Genomic DNA, 15421 nt, shown 5'->3' with positions numbered 1-15421 from the left:
CTTGGCCCGCGCCGTTTGCTGATTTCTCACCGCTTCCATATGGGGACTCAAATGTATCTCACATTCCCAAGGCCTCACAATAAATCTGTTCTGAAGAACAAACATGTTCGCCTTTTGAGACAGGCACCGAGGAGCCGAGAAGAGTGCGTCCCCTTTCCCACCGCATCTGGGCACAGGGGCCGGACCGCCTTGAGCCCCCGAGCCCCCACCCCGACGCCACACCTCCCTCCAGCGCTGTGGTCTGGGGAACCACTGGCCGGGCGTGGGGGGAAAGGCCTCCCTCCTGCCTTGGCACACGGAGGGCCTCAGTTCTGGGGGCGAGGGTGGCCAGTCCTCCCAGCCACCCTGCAAGCCAGTCTCCCCCCACCCACAGCAGGGGCCAAGAGCCCCAGAGGGCGCGGCCGCTGCCCCCACCCCGGCACTGCCGGCGAGCGGCTCCCGAAGGCAGAAGCTTCCTCTGTACCTCAATGCTGCTGATGAGCTCTAAGTACCGCAGGTCTTGTACTCTGGTGAAGGCCTGGGAGGAAGGAAGAAAAGAGTCAAATCACCTGCCTTTGGGGCTTCAAAAGCGGGTGATTGGCTGGGGTGGGGAGCCAAGCTTTAGAACGTGAGCGGGGAGCAAGGGAAGAAGCAGGCACTGATTAACTGCCGCGTGTTCGGGAGGATTCTACCACCCAGCGAGGCCCGGCTTTATCCCTGGGATTAGTCCCTACAAAGACCTGCAAAACGGTCCCGGCTGCATCCATCACTCTGGGATTAGGTGAAACCAAACCGTTGCCACTGCAGGCTGCCGGTGCGGCCGGGAGAAGGGCCGGGCCAGCACCCCGCAGCTGCCCCCGGGGGACGGGACGGGAAGAGGTGCTGAGAGCCTGCGCTTCACCTCGCGTGGAGAGCGCGGAGTGCACTCTGCTTACCGACAGTGCATAAACACAGGCCCACCGCGGGAGAGGAGGAGGGGGAGCAGAGAAGGAATAGAGATGGTTTCTGGAAGGAAGGGGGTAGGGAATGAATCACTCCCAGTCCCTGGAAGGCAAACTCTTACTTAAATCCTTAAAGTGCATCGCTTGTCTTGGGTTCATAATAAAGCCAAGACTTTAACCCATTTGCTGCTAGAAGTTTCTTGGCGGGCCTCTGCCGGCCAATGATGGCATGAAGCCTATGGCTCCTTGGGGTTGTGCAGAGGGTTCAGCCGTGGCCATGCCACCTTGCCGGGTGGGTCCTCCCGCAGCTCTGCTGTTGGCCCCCGCCCCTGGACAGCAGGGCCTCTTCACACTGTCCTGCTGGACACAGGCACCAGCAGGTCCAGGGGTGCCTTAGGAGGGGAGACACAGAACCACTTCGGCCTTCCTCCTCCCTAAAAGGACGTGGGGGAAACACCGCTGGCCTCCAGCCTCGCAGACCATCTCAGAGCCCACGCCCGTGTGATTCCGTCTTCATTCTGGGGAGCCGGGCTTCGGATCATGTCTTGGCCCTGCACCCCCTTCTAAAAGAGTGGGGGAGGGGGGAGATTAGCTAGGCCCCTGAATCTCACAGAGCTAAAAGCACACAAGCCTGAGTCCGGCTCGGCTCCCCATCATGGAGCAGAAGCCTGACCAATGGGTGACTGAGAGGGCGTCCCTGTGGGACAGACAGGCGTTCACGGGCAAGGGAAGGGGACTCGAGGGCCCATGCTCCAGCGGTACCACGCACGCCACCCGCAGGCCAGAGGCAGAGGACCAGGGTGCCTTCCCGATCTGGGGTGGAGCTCTGAGACATCCCTGCTGGGTCTCTGAACGTCCTTCCTTGCCTCCAGGCTCCCCCAGTTTCCCCCTACAGAAGCGGGGTACCGTCGCCAGCCCTTCCTGGAGCTGCTCTGCCAGGAGTCAGGATGGGAGGCCTCTGCTCCCCACTTCCTCCAGCGGGGTGCACTCTGCAGCCAGGCTGGTGCGGTCGGAGTCACAAGGCCCTGAGTAACCCCGCAAGAGGAAGTGTGCGCGGGCGAGGAGCTCAGCGGCTCTCCTATGCCACCTAGTGGGTGCGGGGGTCTATGGTGGGGACCCGCCCTCACCTCCATGCCTGCCGGGGTGACTTGGCAAAGCAGAACATGAGAGGACAGGAGGGACGTGGCACCTCGATCAAACAAACAAGTTCTAACCTCGGGGCAAAATAGTCTGTCTTGAATACAACCGCTTCTACTCCCAAGGCGTGTTTAGAGGGCCTGGGATGGGCAACGGGGGTGCTCAGCAAAGGGAGGGTCTTTAGTTTCTACCAGTCAACCAACTGCTGAGCTCTGAGTGCTTCCACGGCACTGAGCAAGGACCACGTGGTCTACAAGGGAAATTTCCCTCTCGTTCCAGCTAAAAGCTAAGAGCAAACAACATCTATTCTAGAAAACCTTTGTTATTCTCCCTCCCGGGAATTTCTGGGTAGGACAGGAGAGGGGAGCTTTCTTCTCAGAATTCTTTTTGTTGTTGTTTTATTTTTGTCCTTTGGGCCACGCCTGGTACTTTCCAGGGCTTACCCCTGGCCCTGCACTCAGAGATCACTCCTGGCCGGGCTCAGGAGACCATATGGGGGTGCCAGGGATCAAACCTGGCTCAGCCCCATGCAAGGCAAGAGCCCCCCTTGCTGTACTATCGCTCTGACCCCCCTTTTCAGAATTTTTATTTGTTTGAGTTTTTTATTTGCTTGCTTGTTTGGGGCCCATACCCGGTGGTGCTCAGGGATTATCCCTGGCTCGCTGGCTTTGTACTCAGGAAGCTTGGGGAACCATATGCGATGCTGGGGACTGTGATGGGGTTGGCCACATACAAGGGACATACAAGGTCACATACAAGGCCACATACAAGGCCTTACCCACTTATCGTTCTAGCCCTTCTTTTCAGAATTCTTTTTTTTTTCTTTTGCTTTTTGGTCACACCCAGCATTGCTCAGGCGTTACTCCTGGCTCTGCACTCAGGAATTACTGCTGGCGGTGCTCAGGGGACCATATGGGATGCCGGAGATTGAACCCAGGTCAGCCGAGTGCAACGCAAACGCCCTACCCGCTGTGCTATCACTCCGGCCCCTCTTTTCAGAATTCTCAAAGCTCCTCCAGGACCACTTCTCTGACGTGCAACAGACCCATAAATAGAATAGAAATCATCCTGACATGCCAGTGACTGGATGTTTGGCCAGTGTCCGTCCAGTCATGGCTTTTCTGACAACCTGGACGCCTTCACACAGGCACTGCGTGAAGCAGTGTCATTGTGTGATAGCGCTGTCCAGTGTTGGGAGCAGCTGTGCACAGTCCCGTGTGGGAGGTGAGAGGTCAGTTAAGTTTGGGCGCTCTGGTCTAGAGGGAGCCCAACACAGAGACATAGCTGGGATTTTCTAGTGTGAATGTATGCAGCGACTTCTGAGGTTTTGATAGGCCAAGCTACTAAACCCCTCCAGAAATTCTGCCAGGAGGGCCTGTGGGCCAGAGTCCTGCTGCTGGATGGAGCTGGGCACCTCATGCCCACACTCTGCAGCGCGCAGAGCAGCAGTGTGGGATGAGAATTCCATCCACTAAGTACCAGCCCGGTGCCAGGCTCTAAGCAAGGTGCCCGACGTAAGAAAGTGAGGAGGAGGGTGAGCCAGACCCTTCCAAGTGCTGTTTCTTCCTCAGACTCCCAGGCCTGGGGCTGCCACTGCGTGAGGACGCCTCTCGGCCTGACGATCGAGCAAACCGGGAAAGGCTGAGACGGGCCAGCTCTGGCTCCATTAGAGGGGCTGCGCCGAGATCTAACTCAGGGGAGCCCAATTCTAGAGTCCCTCCCACACTGTGGACATGTCACCTGGACTCCCGTCTGCCCCCCCTCCCAGGGGACCTCTGGGCTCAGGCAGACGCGCGGCTCACCTTCTTGGCTGTTTCAAACTCCAACCCTTCCAAAGCTTCCATGGCCAACTCGCGCCAGTCGGTGTCCGTCACCCCTAGGCAGGCAATCTGGTAGGCTTCTTTGAACATCTTCCTGTCCAGGTACTGGTACATTGGCGCCGACTGCAGGGGGGAAGACAGCAAAGGTGGGGCTCAGAGGGAGGCTAAGAGACGCACACCGCTGACTTCACCTGGAAGGCCCGCAGGCCAGGCCCTCTCCTCTCAGCCCGGCCCACACGACCTGCCAGCCCTTCGGCCTGCCCCACCCTGCCTCACCGGGCAGCAGCAAACTTCCGGCCCGCGCTGTCCTCTGCCAGACACAAAGCCAGTGTTGTAGTGACACAGGTGGCGTCACTCCCCGACTTACAGCCTAAGAGAGGCTTGTGTGAGGACGCAGTGATGCCAGGCGCCACACTCCTCGCTGCTGTGTGTATGCACAGGGGTCTGAGCTGGGCCTGGCCCCTGGGGAGAGAAGGGGCTGCCCTCGCCCTGGCCAGGGCCCCCTGGAACCTTGGGGAGCCACATCGGTTCTCGCGGGGGCAGGGGAGCGCAGAGTCACCAGCAGTTCCTCTGGCTAATGGCTCCCAAATGTGGAGCAGGAAGTGCTGTTTTCCCCATTTGGGGGCCTTCTCTTTGAAATCTCCGGTCCCGGTTTTCAGTGGTAGGGCTGAAGGCCATTTCTCCCTTTATAAGCCGTCTGTCCTCTAACAGCACGATGCGGAGACTTATTATTATTATTGCTTACGTTTTTGGGTCACACCCAAGGATGTTCAGAGGTCACTCCTGGCTCTGCACTCAGGGATCACTCCTGGTGGGACTCGGGGGGCCATATGGGATGTCAGGAATCAAACCCGGGTTCAGCCACGCACAAGGCAAGTACCATACTATCACTCGAGCCCAAGATGTGGACACTTCTAAGAACTGGAGGTGGGTGCATCACCCACCCGCCCTTTCCTCCCCTCTGGGCGAGCGGGAGCCCAGGCCCAGCTCCAGCCCGGCCTAGCTGTGGGCCCTGCAGGACCGCAGCCCGTGGGCAGAGAAACTCTCTGCAGATGACTGGGTGAGGGGCAAGAGCGGGCCTGCGCCTGCCTCCTCCCGGGCCTGCTCTCCAGACCGCGGGAAGGCACAGCCTCGGCCTCCGGCCCACCCGCCTTCCCAGGCTCCCCCGGCCTCCCTCCGGCCCCAGCTCAGTAACGAGCTTTCCTGCTGCTCTCCTTCCCGACAGAGCTGGGTTCCGCAGCGTTGGCTGTTTCGAGACTGTCGAGGATCAGGGTGGGGTAAGAGCAACAAGAATGATGACAATGACAGGAACTGGGCCAGACGAGCCGTGAAGGTGAGTGGAACCAGGCTCAACTCACAGGGAGAGGAGCCGCTTGAGGTCACGGCCGGCTTGAGCAGCGGAGTCAAGCCAGTGCGCTTTCTCCGAGGCGCTCAGTGACGCCTGCAACACACTGACAGTTCCACGGGGGCCGCCTGGGGGGTGGCTCGGGAGGCACAATCTGGAGAGGGGCTTGGAAATCGCCCTCTGAGCTTATCTGCCTCACTGCTGCACCCCGAGCACGAAGTCACCCCCGCCCAGAAGGCCGAGCGGGGCCCGCTGCCCTACTTGGCAGCCCGAACCACGGGCTCTTGCACAAGATGATGTAAATCTCGAAAGGAAACCAGAAATCCCCCAGCGGGCCTGCTGCTTTCTCCCGCCTCCCCAGGCCCAAACCACAGGATGGCTGGAGACAGAGGCCACAGAGAAACAGCCTTTGTCTCGAGGCCGCCTTTCCGACCCGGGCAGGGGAGCTGCTGCATCAGCAGGAAGGCCTGCAGCCTGGGCAGTGGGGGGCTCCAGCTCTTGGCTCCCGAGGGCAGAGGAAGCTCCGGCCACCCCCTCAGGCTCCTCCCGGCCAGCCAAGTCGGGGAGCGGCAGATTGCAGTTTGCTTTGAGGTCAGAACAGCAATCTTGGGAGAAAGACGCGCAATCAGGAGAGGCTGTTTGGCACAGCCGTGGGAGACGGGGTTTCTGGGGGACACGATGTGTGTGTCTGGGATGGGGAACAGATGAGGGTGGCAAGAAAGCATTCCGGGTAGGGGGTGGTCTTGCCCCCACCCCCGCCCACCCTCCCCACTTCACTCCTTTCTTCCTCTGCTGAGTCCTACCAGCACTCTTGGGGTACCTGCTCCGAGCCATGAGTGACTAGGGGGTTAGCAGCTTAGAGGAAAAAGTGGACCCAACCTGGTTCTGGACAAGAAGCCATACAGGTAGCGTGAGGGAACACAGATCGCGGGGCCCCCGCCGATGGGCCGGGACCAGGTGTAGGGTCCTTTCTGGTAGAGCCTTGGAGGCAGCCAGTGGACTCCGAGGAGGCACGAGGCTGATGGGGGGAGCAAGGGCTTGGCTGGGAAGAGGCCGCCAGCCCCACCAACAGGCAGGCCGCCAAGGCCTCGCGGTCCAGCCACGGCGACTGGCTGCGGACTAGTGGATCAATCGAGCCACTTTCGAGTCACGGGACAGGACGCAGTCACGGGGAGCCTGGGGGCCTGGGATGGTTCCCGAGCGAAGCCCACGCCTGGCCTGGGTGAGGCTCCAGATTCTGTCACTGATACCAGCACCACAACTAACAACGGGGGCCGAAGAGACAGCACGGGGGGGGGGGGAGGCCTGGCATGCAACTGACCCCAGTTTGACCCCTAGCACTGCACAATCCACTGAGCGGCACCAGGAATGACCCCAGAGCACAGAGCTGGGGGTGGCTGCCTAGAACCAGCCAGGGCAGCCCGATCCCTCCCCCAATAACAGTAGTGCGGGAATCTGGGTAGGTAAGAGGTAGAGCACATGCCCTCGTGTGTGTGTGGCCCCGAGTTTGGTCCCTGGTACTCTGGGGTGTGATCCCAGGAAAAAAAAGATGGTCAACACTCACTCTGGCTCCTGGCTCTGCGCTCAGGGATCACTCCTGGTAGGGCTCCGGGGGACACATGGGGTACCCAGGCCAGCCCTGCAAGGCAAGCTCTCTGCGCACTGGACTCTCTCGCGTGCTCATTCACTCTCTCTCTCTCCCTCCTAAAAACTTTCAAGACTCCAAGGTAAAAATAACATTTTTAAGGGGCAATGGGGAGGTGATGTGGTGACCCACTGCCCCGATGGTGACAGCCACAACAATCACTCAGGAGCTTTTCCTCCTCTGGTTTGCCCACTACCAGCATGAGGGAAGCTGGGCAAGTGGTCGCAGGGGCCTCTGGCCACGCCCTGTCCCTGTCTGTGTGTGAGGGCTGACATCCCCCCGCCCAGAGGAGCAGCGGCCCCAGCTCGAGGCACCCGTGCCTACGCTGCCATGCCCCTGCCCTGGCCCCTACACTCCGGCGCCCCAACTCTGTCCTAGTCGCCTCGTTTCGGGTGCTGTCAGCTCCCTCTTTGGCTCGGGCCTCAGCCCCAGGCCCCAGGCCACCCCTGTCCTTTGACTGTCTCACACCCCCTTCAGTGTCCAGCCTGCCAGGCTTCCCACTTTGCACCCCCACGCATGGCACTCCGTGAAGCCCAACAGGCACCGCCATACAGCCCTCCCCGTCCTTGCGAGGAGCAGGGGAGCAGGAGGCCACCGGAGTCCAGTGACGCTGCACTGCAGGCCCGCGGCAGGCAAGGGGCCTGAGGTTCCCCCCAAAGTTCCGGTGAGGAGCTGAGCTCTTGGGGTGTGCCAGCCCCCCCCCCCCCGGGTTACCTGCGGCACCTCCACGGCGGACATGGAGAAGACGTGGAGACAGAAGATCTTGGAGCCGTTGTAGCCCACCACGAAGCCCTGCAGCTTCTGCTGGTGCACGGGGAAGGTGCTGGCCTTGATGTTGAGGTGGCCCCCACCCGAGAAGCAGAGCATGTCCTCGCACTGCGTGTTCCAGGCCACACTGTTGGCGTTGGGCTCCTGGGGGGCAGGGATGGCGAGGGGGCTGTGACGAACCGCCTGGGGACCAGCTCTCCCCCGCCCCAACCCCCACTCGCGTCCTTCTTCCAAAGCCTGAATCGCTCACTGGTGAGCAGCGGGATGGAGAGCCTGGGAGGAAGGGGCTGGGCGGGGGGGGGGGGGGGTCCGGGAGGCTGGAGGGGCAGAGGCAAGCTCCTCTCGGCTCTGAACGGGTCGGCACTTCCGACTGAGCCAGAGCGACAGGAGCGCCAAGTAGTCACAACTAGATGGCGAGTGGGAGAATCGGCGACATGGCCCCAGACACTAAAGCGTGTCGTGGCCGAGGGGCGGAGGCTGAAGGGCAGCATTTCACAGACTAACAGTGATGGTCTCTGGGAGGCCTGAACCGTGTCTGTTCTGTATTTTCTAGGTTTTCTTTTTTTTGGTAGGAGGGCGGAGGGCTCTGACTATCTATTGTTTTTTTATAATAAGAAAAAGAACAGTGAGTTGTTTTTAAAATTAGAAAATAATACATTGTCTCTGCATTCTCAATTCACACGTTGTGGAAACACAGTCCCCCGGGGGGCAGCCCCTCTCTCCCCACCTCCTCTCAAAGGTTTTGGCGGGTTCTCAGCGCAGGCCGGAGCACGCACCCCTGTGCTCTGGACCGTCCACGAGGTCCCCTCTCTTACCCTGGGCATGGAAAATGGAGGATGATGCAGCTGTTTGCATCTGCAGGGGTGGGGCGAAGAGAAACACCAGTGTCGAGAGATAGCGGGAATGTTTATGGAAATGTTTATGTCTCCGGATAAGGCTGGCATTACTGTCCCCGCCTCTGCAGAGCCACAGTGGGGACCCGGAAGGAAACACAGCACACACACACCCTCACACGAGAGTGCTCACAGCTGGGACTGAGGCAGTGAGAAGTCACGTTTGGGGCCCTAGGTCGTGCCACGCACTGAACACAAGGCACGGTGGCATGTGTCTAGTCTTGTGGCAATCTGGAGGGGCAACAACTAGAATCATTTGAGAGAGAAATGGTGGCCCAGAGAGGTGTGCTATGAGGTGGGGTCACCCAGGAAACAGCACGGAGGGGCCTGTCTGCAGGGCCTGGCCTCCCTCCTGCGTCTGCTTCCCCAGAGTGAGAGGCTCTCGCGCCACTGATGGGGGCGGCCCCTTCTCCTGCTAGCCCCCCAGCCAGGCCCTGGAGGAGCTCTGTCGCCACCTCCGGAGGTGGCCAGCCTAAGGGGGCATCGGTTTCTGGGCGGCCTGCCTGCTTCCCAAGCCCCCCAGAAGTGAGCACAGCGCTGAATTCTGCAGCGGTGCGGGTGTGGGGCACGGGAGCCTCAGGGCTCTCTTCCCTCCCGCCACAGATCAAATGGGGTGTCAATAGGCACCCCCCAAAGTTCACCTCCTGCTGCTCATATACCCATGGAAATAAAGAGCAGAGGTGGGGAGGAGAGACACTGGGTGCATCCTGGGCACCGCACGGTCCCACAGAGTGGCTGGGAAAGACCCTCAACACTGAGCCCTGCGGGTGTGGCCCCAGGATAAACAAAAAGCATAGGGCCCTTCCCCCCTTTCGCTGTCCAGATTGCTGGAATTCACTCACAGGCCTTTCCCACGCCTCCTCCTCCCTCATGTCACCCGGCACAGACGTGCAGGGCGCGCACTGACTGGGGCCCCCTGTCCCCATGAGGCCCTAAGGAGCACGCCACCAGCACAGCCTACTTCCAAGGCACCAACGTTCAGAGGCTCATCCAGTTCCAACAGCTGAGAGGGTGGGAGGGGGGCAGGCTGTGTCCTGGGGCTTCTTGCACTGCCCACACGCCCATCTCCAGGGGCCCTCTCCCCACTCCATCCCTGTATCCCCCTTTCTCCAGGACCTGCACTCTCCTTTCAGAGCGTCTGGCCTGGGAGCAGGGGCGGCTGGAGACCAGCCCCCACGGAAGGGCCCGTCAGCCCCTCGGCCGCACCTGGGGAACTGAAACAGGGGCAGCTGGAGACCAGCCCCCATGGAAGGGCCCGTCAGCCCCTCGGCTGCACCTGGGGAACTGAAACAGGGGCAGCTGGAGACTAGCCCCCACGGAAGGGCCCGTCAGCCCCTCGGCCGCACCTGGAAGAGCAGCTCCTTGGTGTGGATGTCATACACCAGACACGTGTCGTTCTCGTCCACCACGGCCAGCTTGTTGCGGGAGGCGCTCATGTCCAGGCAGCGCACGGCCGTGGCCTGCTTCAGCAGGACGATAGCAAAGAGATTGTCCACGAAGATCTTCAGGATCTGGCGAAATTTCAGAGAGAAAGTGTGAGTTACCATGGCAACAAGAGCCTGGCCCGGTGCCAGGCGTCGGAAGGCAACTGTGTTCCACAGGCACGACTGGCACCAACTTCAGCAGAGCCTCCACTCGGAAGACGCCTGCATCCAAAGAACGGGCGGGGCTAGTCCCAGGAGACCAGACATGGGGCGCATGGGAGGTCACCAAGGTAAGGACAGGGCCCAGGGCAAAAGACCCCTCACTACAATATGAAAAGACTTGATACAAACACAGCCCAAACGTGAGCTAACTAGGGATAACACGTATGGAGTCAGAGTGACAGTACAGTGTGGAGGGCGTTTGCCTTGCACGTGGCCAACCCAAGTTCAACCCCCAGCATCCCAGATGGTTCCTTGAGCACTGCTAGGAGCAATTCCTGAGTGCAGAGCCAGGAGGAACCCTTGAGTAGCACTGGGTGTGGCCCCAAAATTTAAAAAAATAAAAATAAAGGAAAAGAGAAAGACCATTTATAAAATTTTCATCACAAGCACCCAGGAAGAGGGTTCAGAGCAAGAGAGAGTACGCGGGATAGGGTATTTTCCTTGCGTACAACCGGCATTTTCCTCGCACACAGCTGACCCAGGTTCAATCCCTGGCATCCCAAACAGCACCCACCCTCCCCCGGGCACTGCCAGGAGTGATTCCTGAGCGCAGAGTCAGGGGTAAGCCTGAGCATTACCAGGTGTGGCCCCCAAACGAAACAAAAAACACCCAGGAAGAACTACTGTATACACATAGTGTCACCAGGCAGCCACCAGGCCGGGCAGCTGTCAGTTCTAGGGAACCCAGAACCTCGAGGCCGCATGCCCTGCCCCAGGCCCCCGGAGAGGGTGAGAGATTGCCCCGCGCCCAGTCCCCAAGCCCAGGCTCGAGGCCTCGTGCTGGAAGTGACCACAGACGGAGAAAGCAGCAGGCGACTGTCCCCCCCTCTGCTGTGGCGACTCTCCGGCCCCACTAATCTTGTATTCTGTGACTTCCGTCCCCAGGAAGGGATGACAAGCCTCAGCCACAGCCATCTGCCACACAGCTTGGCTCGCAGACTAATGCAGTTAGATTTGTACTTTCAAATTTCCATGTAGCCGGCTCGCTTAGAACTTTTCTTATTTTGAACAAAGAACATAGGGAGGAACCTGATTCATTTGTGTGACCTGGATTTTCCCCAGCTCCTCGACAAGCATTCACTGCTCTAGGAACAGGCCGGGCTAAAAACATGCCTGACACCAGAAGGGCCCGTGCGTCGGGCTGACACCGACAGCCATCACGCAGCGGGATGAGGGAGGGCGGGAGCCATCCTCCCCAAAGCAAACACACAGGGGCCCGTGCCCTCTGGCCTCTACCTGCCCGCAGGCACTGGGTGCGGGACCCGAAGGGCTGCTCACCTGTCCATTCTTCAGCCCCACTAACAGGCCTTCCCTGCCCGGGGGGCCACCGATGACCTTGATGTAGCGAATGAGAGACTCCATCTGCCACTCGCGCTCCTTCACCCCTCGGAAGGACAGGCACTGCAGACGCTTCTCCTGGAGTACAGAGCAGTTCGTCACGGGGGCAGTGGTGGGTGTGCCCAACCCACCCGGCCTTCCTATACCTTGCCAGTCCCGGGACAAGTCTTCTCCAAGGGGTCCGGCTCAGCCTTGGGGCTCCGGGGAGACCCCAGGCCCTGTGCCAAAGCATACCTCTATGGTCACCTCTTTTCTAGGGCCCTACGCTGCTTGAACTTCTACAACTGTCATTTACTTTTTAAAACGCACTTGTAGGAATTGGCTTTTATGGATAGATTTTCTGATAATCCCCTTGTTGTTCCTTTTAAGTTTTGCTATAGCAAGTCACTGTCACTGTCATCCCGTTGCTCATCGATTTGCTTGAGCAGGCACCAGTAACGTCTCTCACTGAGAGACTTATTGTTACTGTTTCTGGCATATCCAATACGCACGGGTAGCTTGCCAGGCTCTGCCTCGAGGGCTCGATACTCTCGGTAGCTTGCCAGGCTCTCCGAGAGGGGCGGAGGAATCAAACTCGGGTCAGCCTTGTGAAAGGCGAACACCCAACCGCTGTGTTATCGCTCCAGCCCCGCTGTAGCAAGTAATATGAAGTAAACTGTTATGTGCCCAGTAAGGGGGCAGGCTGGGGGTGGAGGGAGGGAACCTGGGGACATTGGTTGGGGTAAATCACACTGATGGTGGATTTGGTGTTGGACGTTGCATGCCTGAAACAACTGTACTGCAAACAACTTTAAATATCATGGTGTTTTAATCAAAAATTTATTTTTAAAAGATGCATCTCCGGGACTGGAGCGATAGCACAGCGGGTAGGGCGTTTGCCTTGCACGCGGCCAACCCAGGTTCGAATCCCAGCATCCCATATGGTCCCCTGAGCACCGCCAGGAGTAATTCCTGAGTGTAGAACCAGGAGTAACCCCTGTGCATTGCCGGGTGTGACCCAAAAAGCAAAAAATAAATAAATAAATAAAAGATCCATCTCCCGGGTGAGAGAGATAGTTAGGGGATAAGGTTGGGATTCCTGTACCTCATGGGGGTTTCCCAGGCACTGCCAGGGCCCACTCCTAAACACAGATCTAGGAGAGGCCCCCAAGTATCACCACTGTAGCCCAAAGCCCCTAGGGAGGGGGTACATTTGTCTTGGGGGGCAGGGAGACACCTCAGTGGTCAGGGACCCAGGTTTGATTCCCAGCACATGCCCCCTCCCCCCCGGCCTGCCCTTAACACCTCTGGGCCCAAGCAGCACCATAACGCTAGGCCCAAGCATCAAACTGACTAACTAGTTGGTCGACTAATGCCAAAAGTAGTTCCCAACCCCTGGGCACAGCTTGGTAACCCCCCACCCCAGTAAAATGCATTTTTCTTGAGATTTCTTTCTTTTTCAGGGAGGGCACTCCCTGGGGGTAGGGGGTGCCACTGGTGCTAGCCAAGCTGAGATCTTCTTTTCGTTCCCACCCTCCCTCTGCTGCTGAGACCCTGGGGCTGCATGCTTGTGGCCGTACTGGAGGTCACACGTTTAGTGCAGTGGCTGTAGAGTGTTTGGGCCACACATCTCAGGCAGAGATCAAAGCCAGGGTTTCCCACTGCAAGGCATGTACCCCATCATGGAGACACAGTCTTCGCCCTTCATTTTTTATACTACGGGGATTCCCGCAAGATTTCTTTGCGCCGTGGGGTTGGAGCGATAGCACAGCGGGTAGGGCATTTGCCTTGCACGCGGCCGACCTGGGTTCGATCCCCGGCATCCCATATGGTCCCCCAAGCACTGCCAGGAGCAATTCCTGAGTGCAAAGCCAGGAGTAACCCCTGAGCATCGCTGGGTGTGACCCAAAAAGCAAAAAAAAAAAAAAAAAGATTTCTTTGCGCCTGCCATAGAGGTTGGCAGGGGGTGGGGTGTGGGGGACGGCAGGAGGGACCCTGGGGACACGGGTGCTGGGCAATGTATGCTGGTGGAGGGGTGGGTGTTGGGACAACATATGGCTGAAACCTAACCATGAACAGCTTTGTAGGGGGCTAGCTCACAGTGATTCAATAAAAAAAGTTCAAAAAAAAGAGATTTCTTTTATCTTATCACTTCCAAGAGGCCAAGTTTTGTGAAACAAATAAACCTCTGCTTCTGGGAAACCAGCTGGGCTGGTCTTCACTCAAAATCTTTCCAAACTCCTCTTAGCATCAACCTAAACATTTTTTTTTTGGAGGGTGGGTGGGGTTAGGGGAGATTTGGGCATCCCTAGTGGTGCTCAGGGCTTACTCCTGGCTCTGCACTCAGGGATCACTCCTGGCAGGGCTTGGAGAAATACATGTGGTGCCGGGGACTGACTGCCTGCCACGTGCAAGCCAAGTTCTAGGAAACACTAAATTGTGACTTCTTTTCTGTGAAAAAAATAAAACTTTCCAGGAAATAAAACTTCCTTTACTATTTTTTCTTGTTGGTTAAGTGAAAAGTATAAATTTTTATACATCTATTTGCTGAAAAGAAGAATTAATCTTCATTTCATGGGATATAAATGTATGCTTCAAGTGTTCGAGATCAATCATCTCTGTACAACAGAGTGCTTTGTTATACACAAATCTTTATGGCCCAGGATGTTTTGGTCGAGTCTGACTCACTGAGCTATCAATCAAAGGAAAGCCAGGAATAGCCTCTGAGTGCGCGGGGCAGAGATGCCTCCTAGGCAGAGGGTGGGAAAGCGGGAGCCGGACGCCTCCTCCGTGGGCGCAGGCAGGTCCAGCCGCTTCCCTCCCAAACCGCTGCTGCCCACCTGGCACAGGATGATGTGGTCAGCACACACCACCAGGAGGTTACATTCAAACTTCTTGACAATCTTCTCCTTCACCCGGTAATGCATGTCTGAGGAATCATCGGAATACAACTCATAGATGAGAATCTTCTCCGGCAGTTGGATAGCTAATCGATTTTTGTAGATGGCAATTTTCTTGACAAGCTCTTTGCATTTAATCCGAACTGTCAAAGAAAAAATAAAATCCAGCGCTAGCAAGAGGTTGTTAAGTAAGGTAGATGGCAGAGAAATTAAAAGCTATCATTTACTTAATGCTATTGGCAATTAAAGTGAGACACTTTCATCAAAGTCTCTTTCCAGCGTGTCTGATATGCACAATCAGCTCTGCTAAACACGGGAGCCCGTCAGAGACGGTCTTTGTGGTCCGAAGCACGTCACTGAGCACAGAAAATAAAACCCTCAGTGCTCCCATCACTTGCTGAGTATAAATTTAAACCCCTCTATGTGGCAGTAATGGCCCTGCTTGATCGATCAGGAGCCTGCCTGCCTGTCCACCGCGAGGCTGCCCACACCGCTGGCCACTCCCCACGCACCACTCTTGACAACAGGCATGGCAGGTCATGTCGGGCCCATTCTCGCCCTCTCAGCACACCCACAGGGAGGCTGCACCCACACCATCACAGCCGCTCTACACAGGGCCCTAAGAGCCATGGAACTTGCATTAAGCCTCCTACCTCGGGCCCCAACCTGGAGGGGAGACTCCCGGGAAGGAGGCCCTTGGCCCTTCCAGCCACCACTTGGCTGGAGGCAGCAGTTGGTTCTGGGCTGACTGCACTCAGCTTGGATCAAGAACATTCGGACCAAGCCTGCATGTTCTCGTGTCTCCCCACGGTCAGGGCCCACCAGGAGCCAAGTGCTGCTCAGGTCAGAGAGCAGCACGCAGAAGTGACTCTCCAGAGAGGCCGGAGGGCTGTGGACGCCCGGCAGGCCAGCCATCTTGCCTCCGACCTGCTCTGAAGGACCTTCCCTGAGTCAGGAATCCCTGCTCCCCTGAAATGAAGTACCTACCGTTGTCCTCGGACTCATGGCTGCTTGTGGAGAAAGGCAGAGC

General features: G+C 58.0%; 1 protein-coding gene across 3 annotated transcripts in view; it reads right to left on the bottom strand.

The window, feature by feature from the left end:
- The window catches only part of IFT122 (intraflagellar transport 122), a 66684-nt gene that overhangs the window by 18420 nt on the left and 32843 nt on the right, over window positions 1-15421 (bottom strand). For all 3 annotated transcript variants that reach the window (XM_004613182.3, XM_055136092.1, XM_055136093.1), the window contains 6 exons: window positions 14332-14534; window positions 11453-11590; window positions 9875-10039; window positions 7582-7779; window positions 3860-4000; window positions 464-517 (listed from right to left, as the gene is read on the bottom strand). In XM_004613182.3, coding sequence (XP_004613239.2) covers window positions 464-517; window positions 3860-4000; window positions 7582-7779; window positions 9875-10039; window positions 11453-11590; window positions 14332-14534 — 899 coding nt within the window. The remainder of the gene's footprint in view (window positions 1-463; window positions 518-3859; window positions 4001-7581; window positions 7780-9874; window positions 10040-11452; window positions 11591-14331; window positions 14535-15421) is intronic.

The sequence above is a fragment of the Sorex araneus genome, chromosome 4 (genome assembly GCF_027595985.1).
Source record: "Sorex araneus isolate mSorAra2 chromosome 4, mSorAra2.pri, whole genome shotgun sequence".
Taxonomy (NCBI): Eukaryota; Metazoa; Chordata; class Mammalia; order Eulipotyphla; family Soricidae; genus Sorex; species Sorex araneus.
Note: the sequence above shows the minus strand (reverse complement) of the source record. Positions and strands in the feature narration are given on the sequence as shown.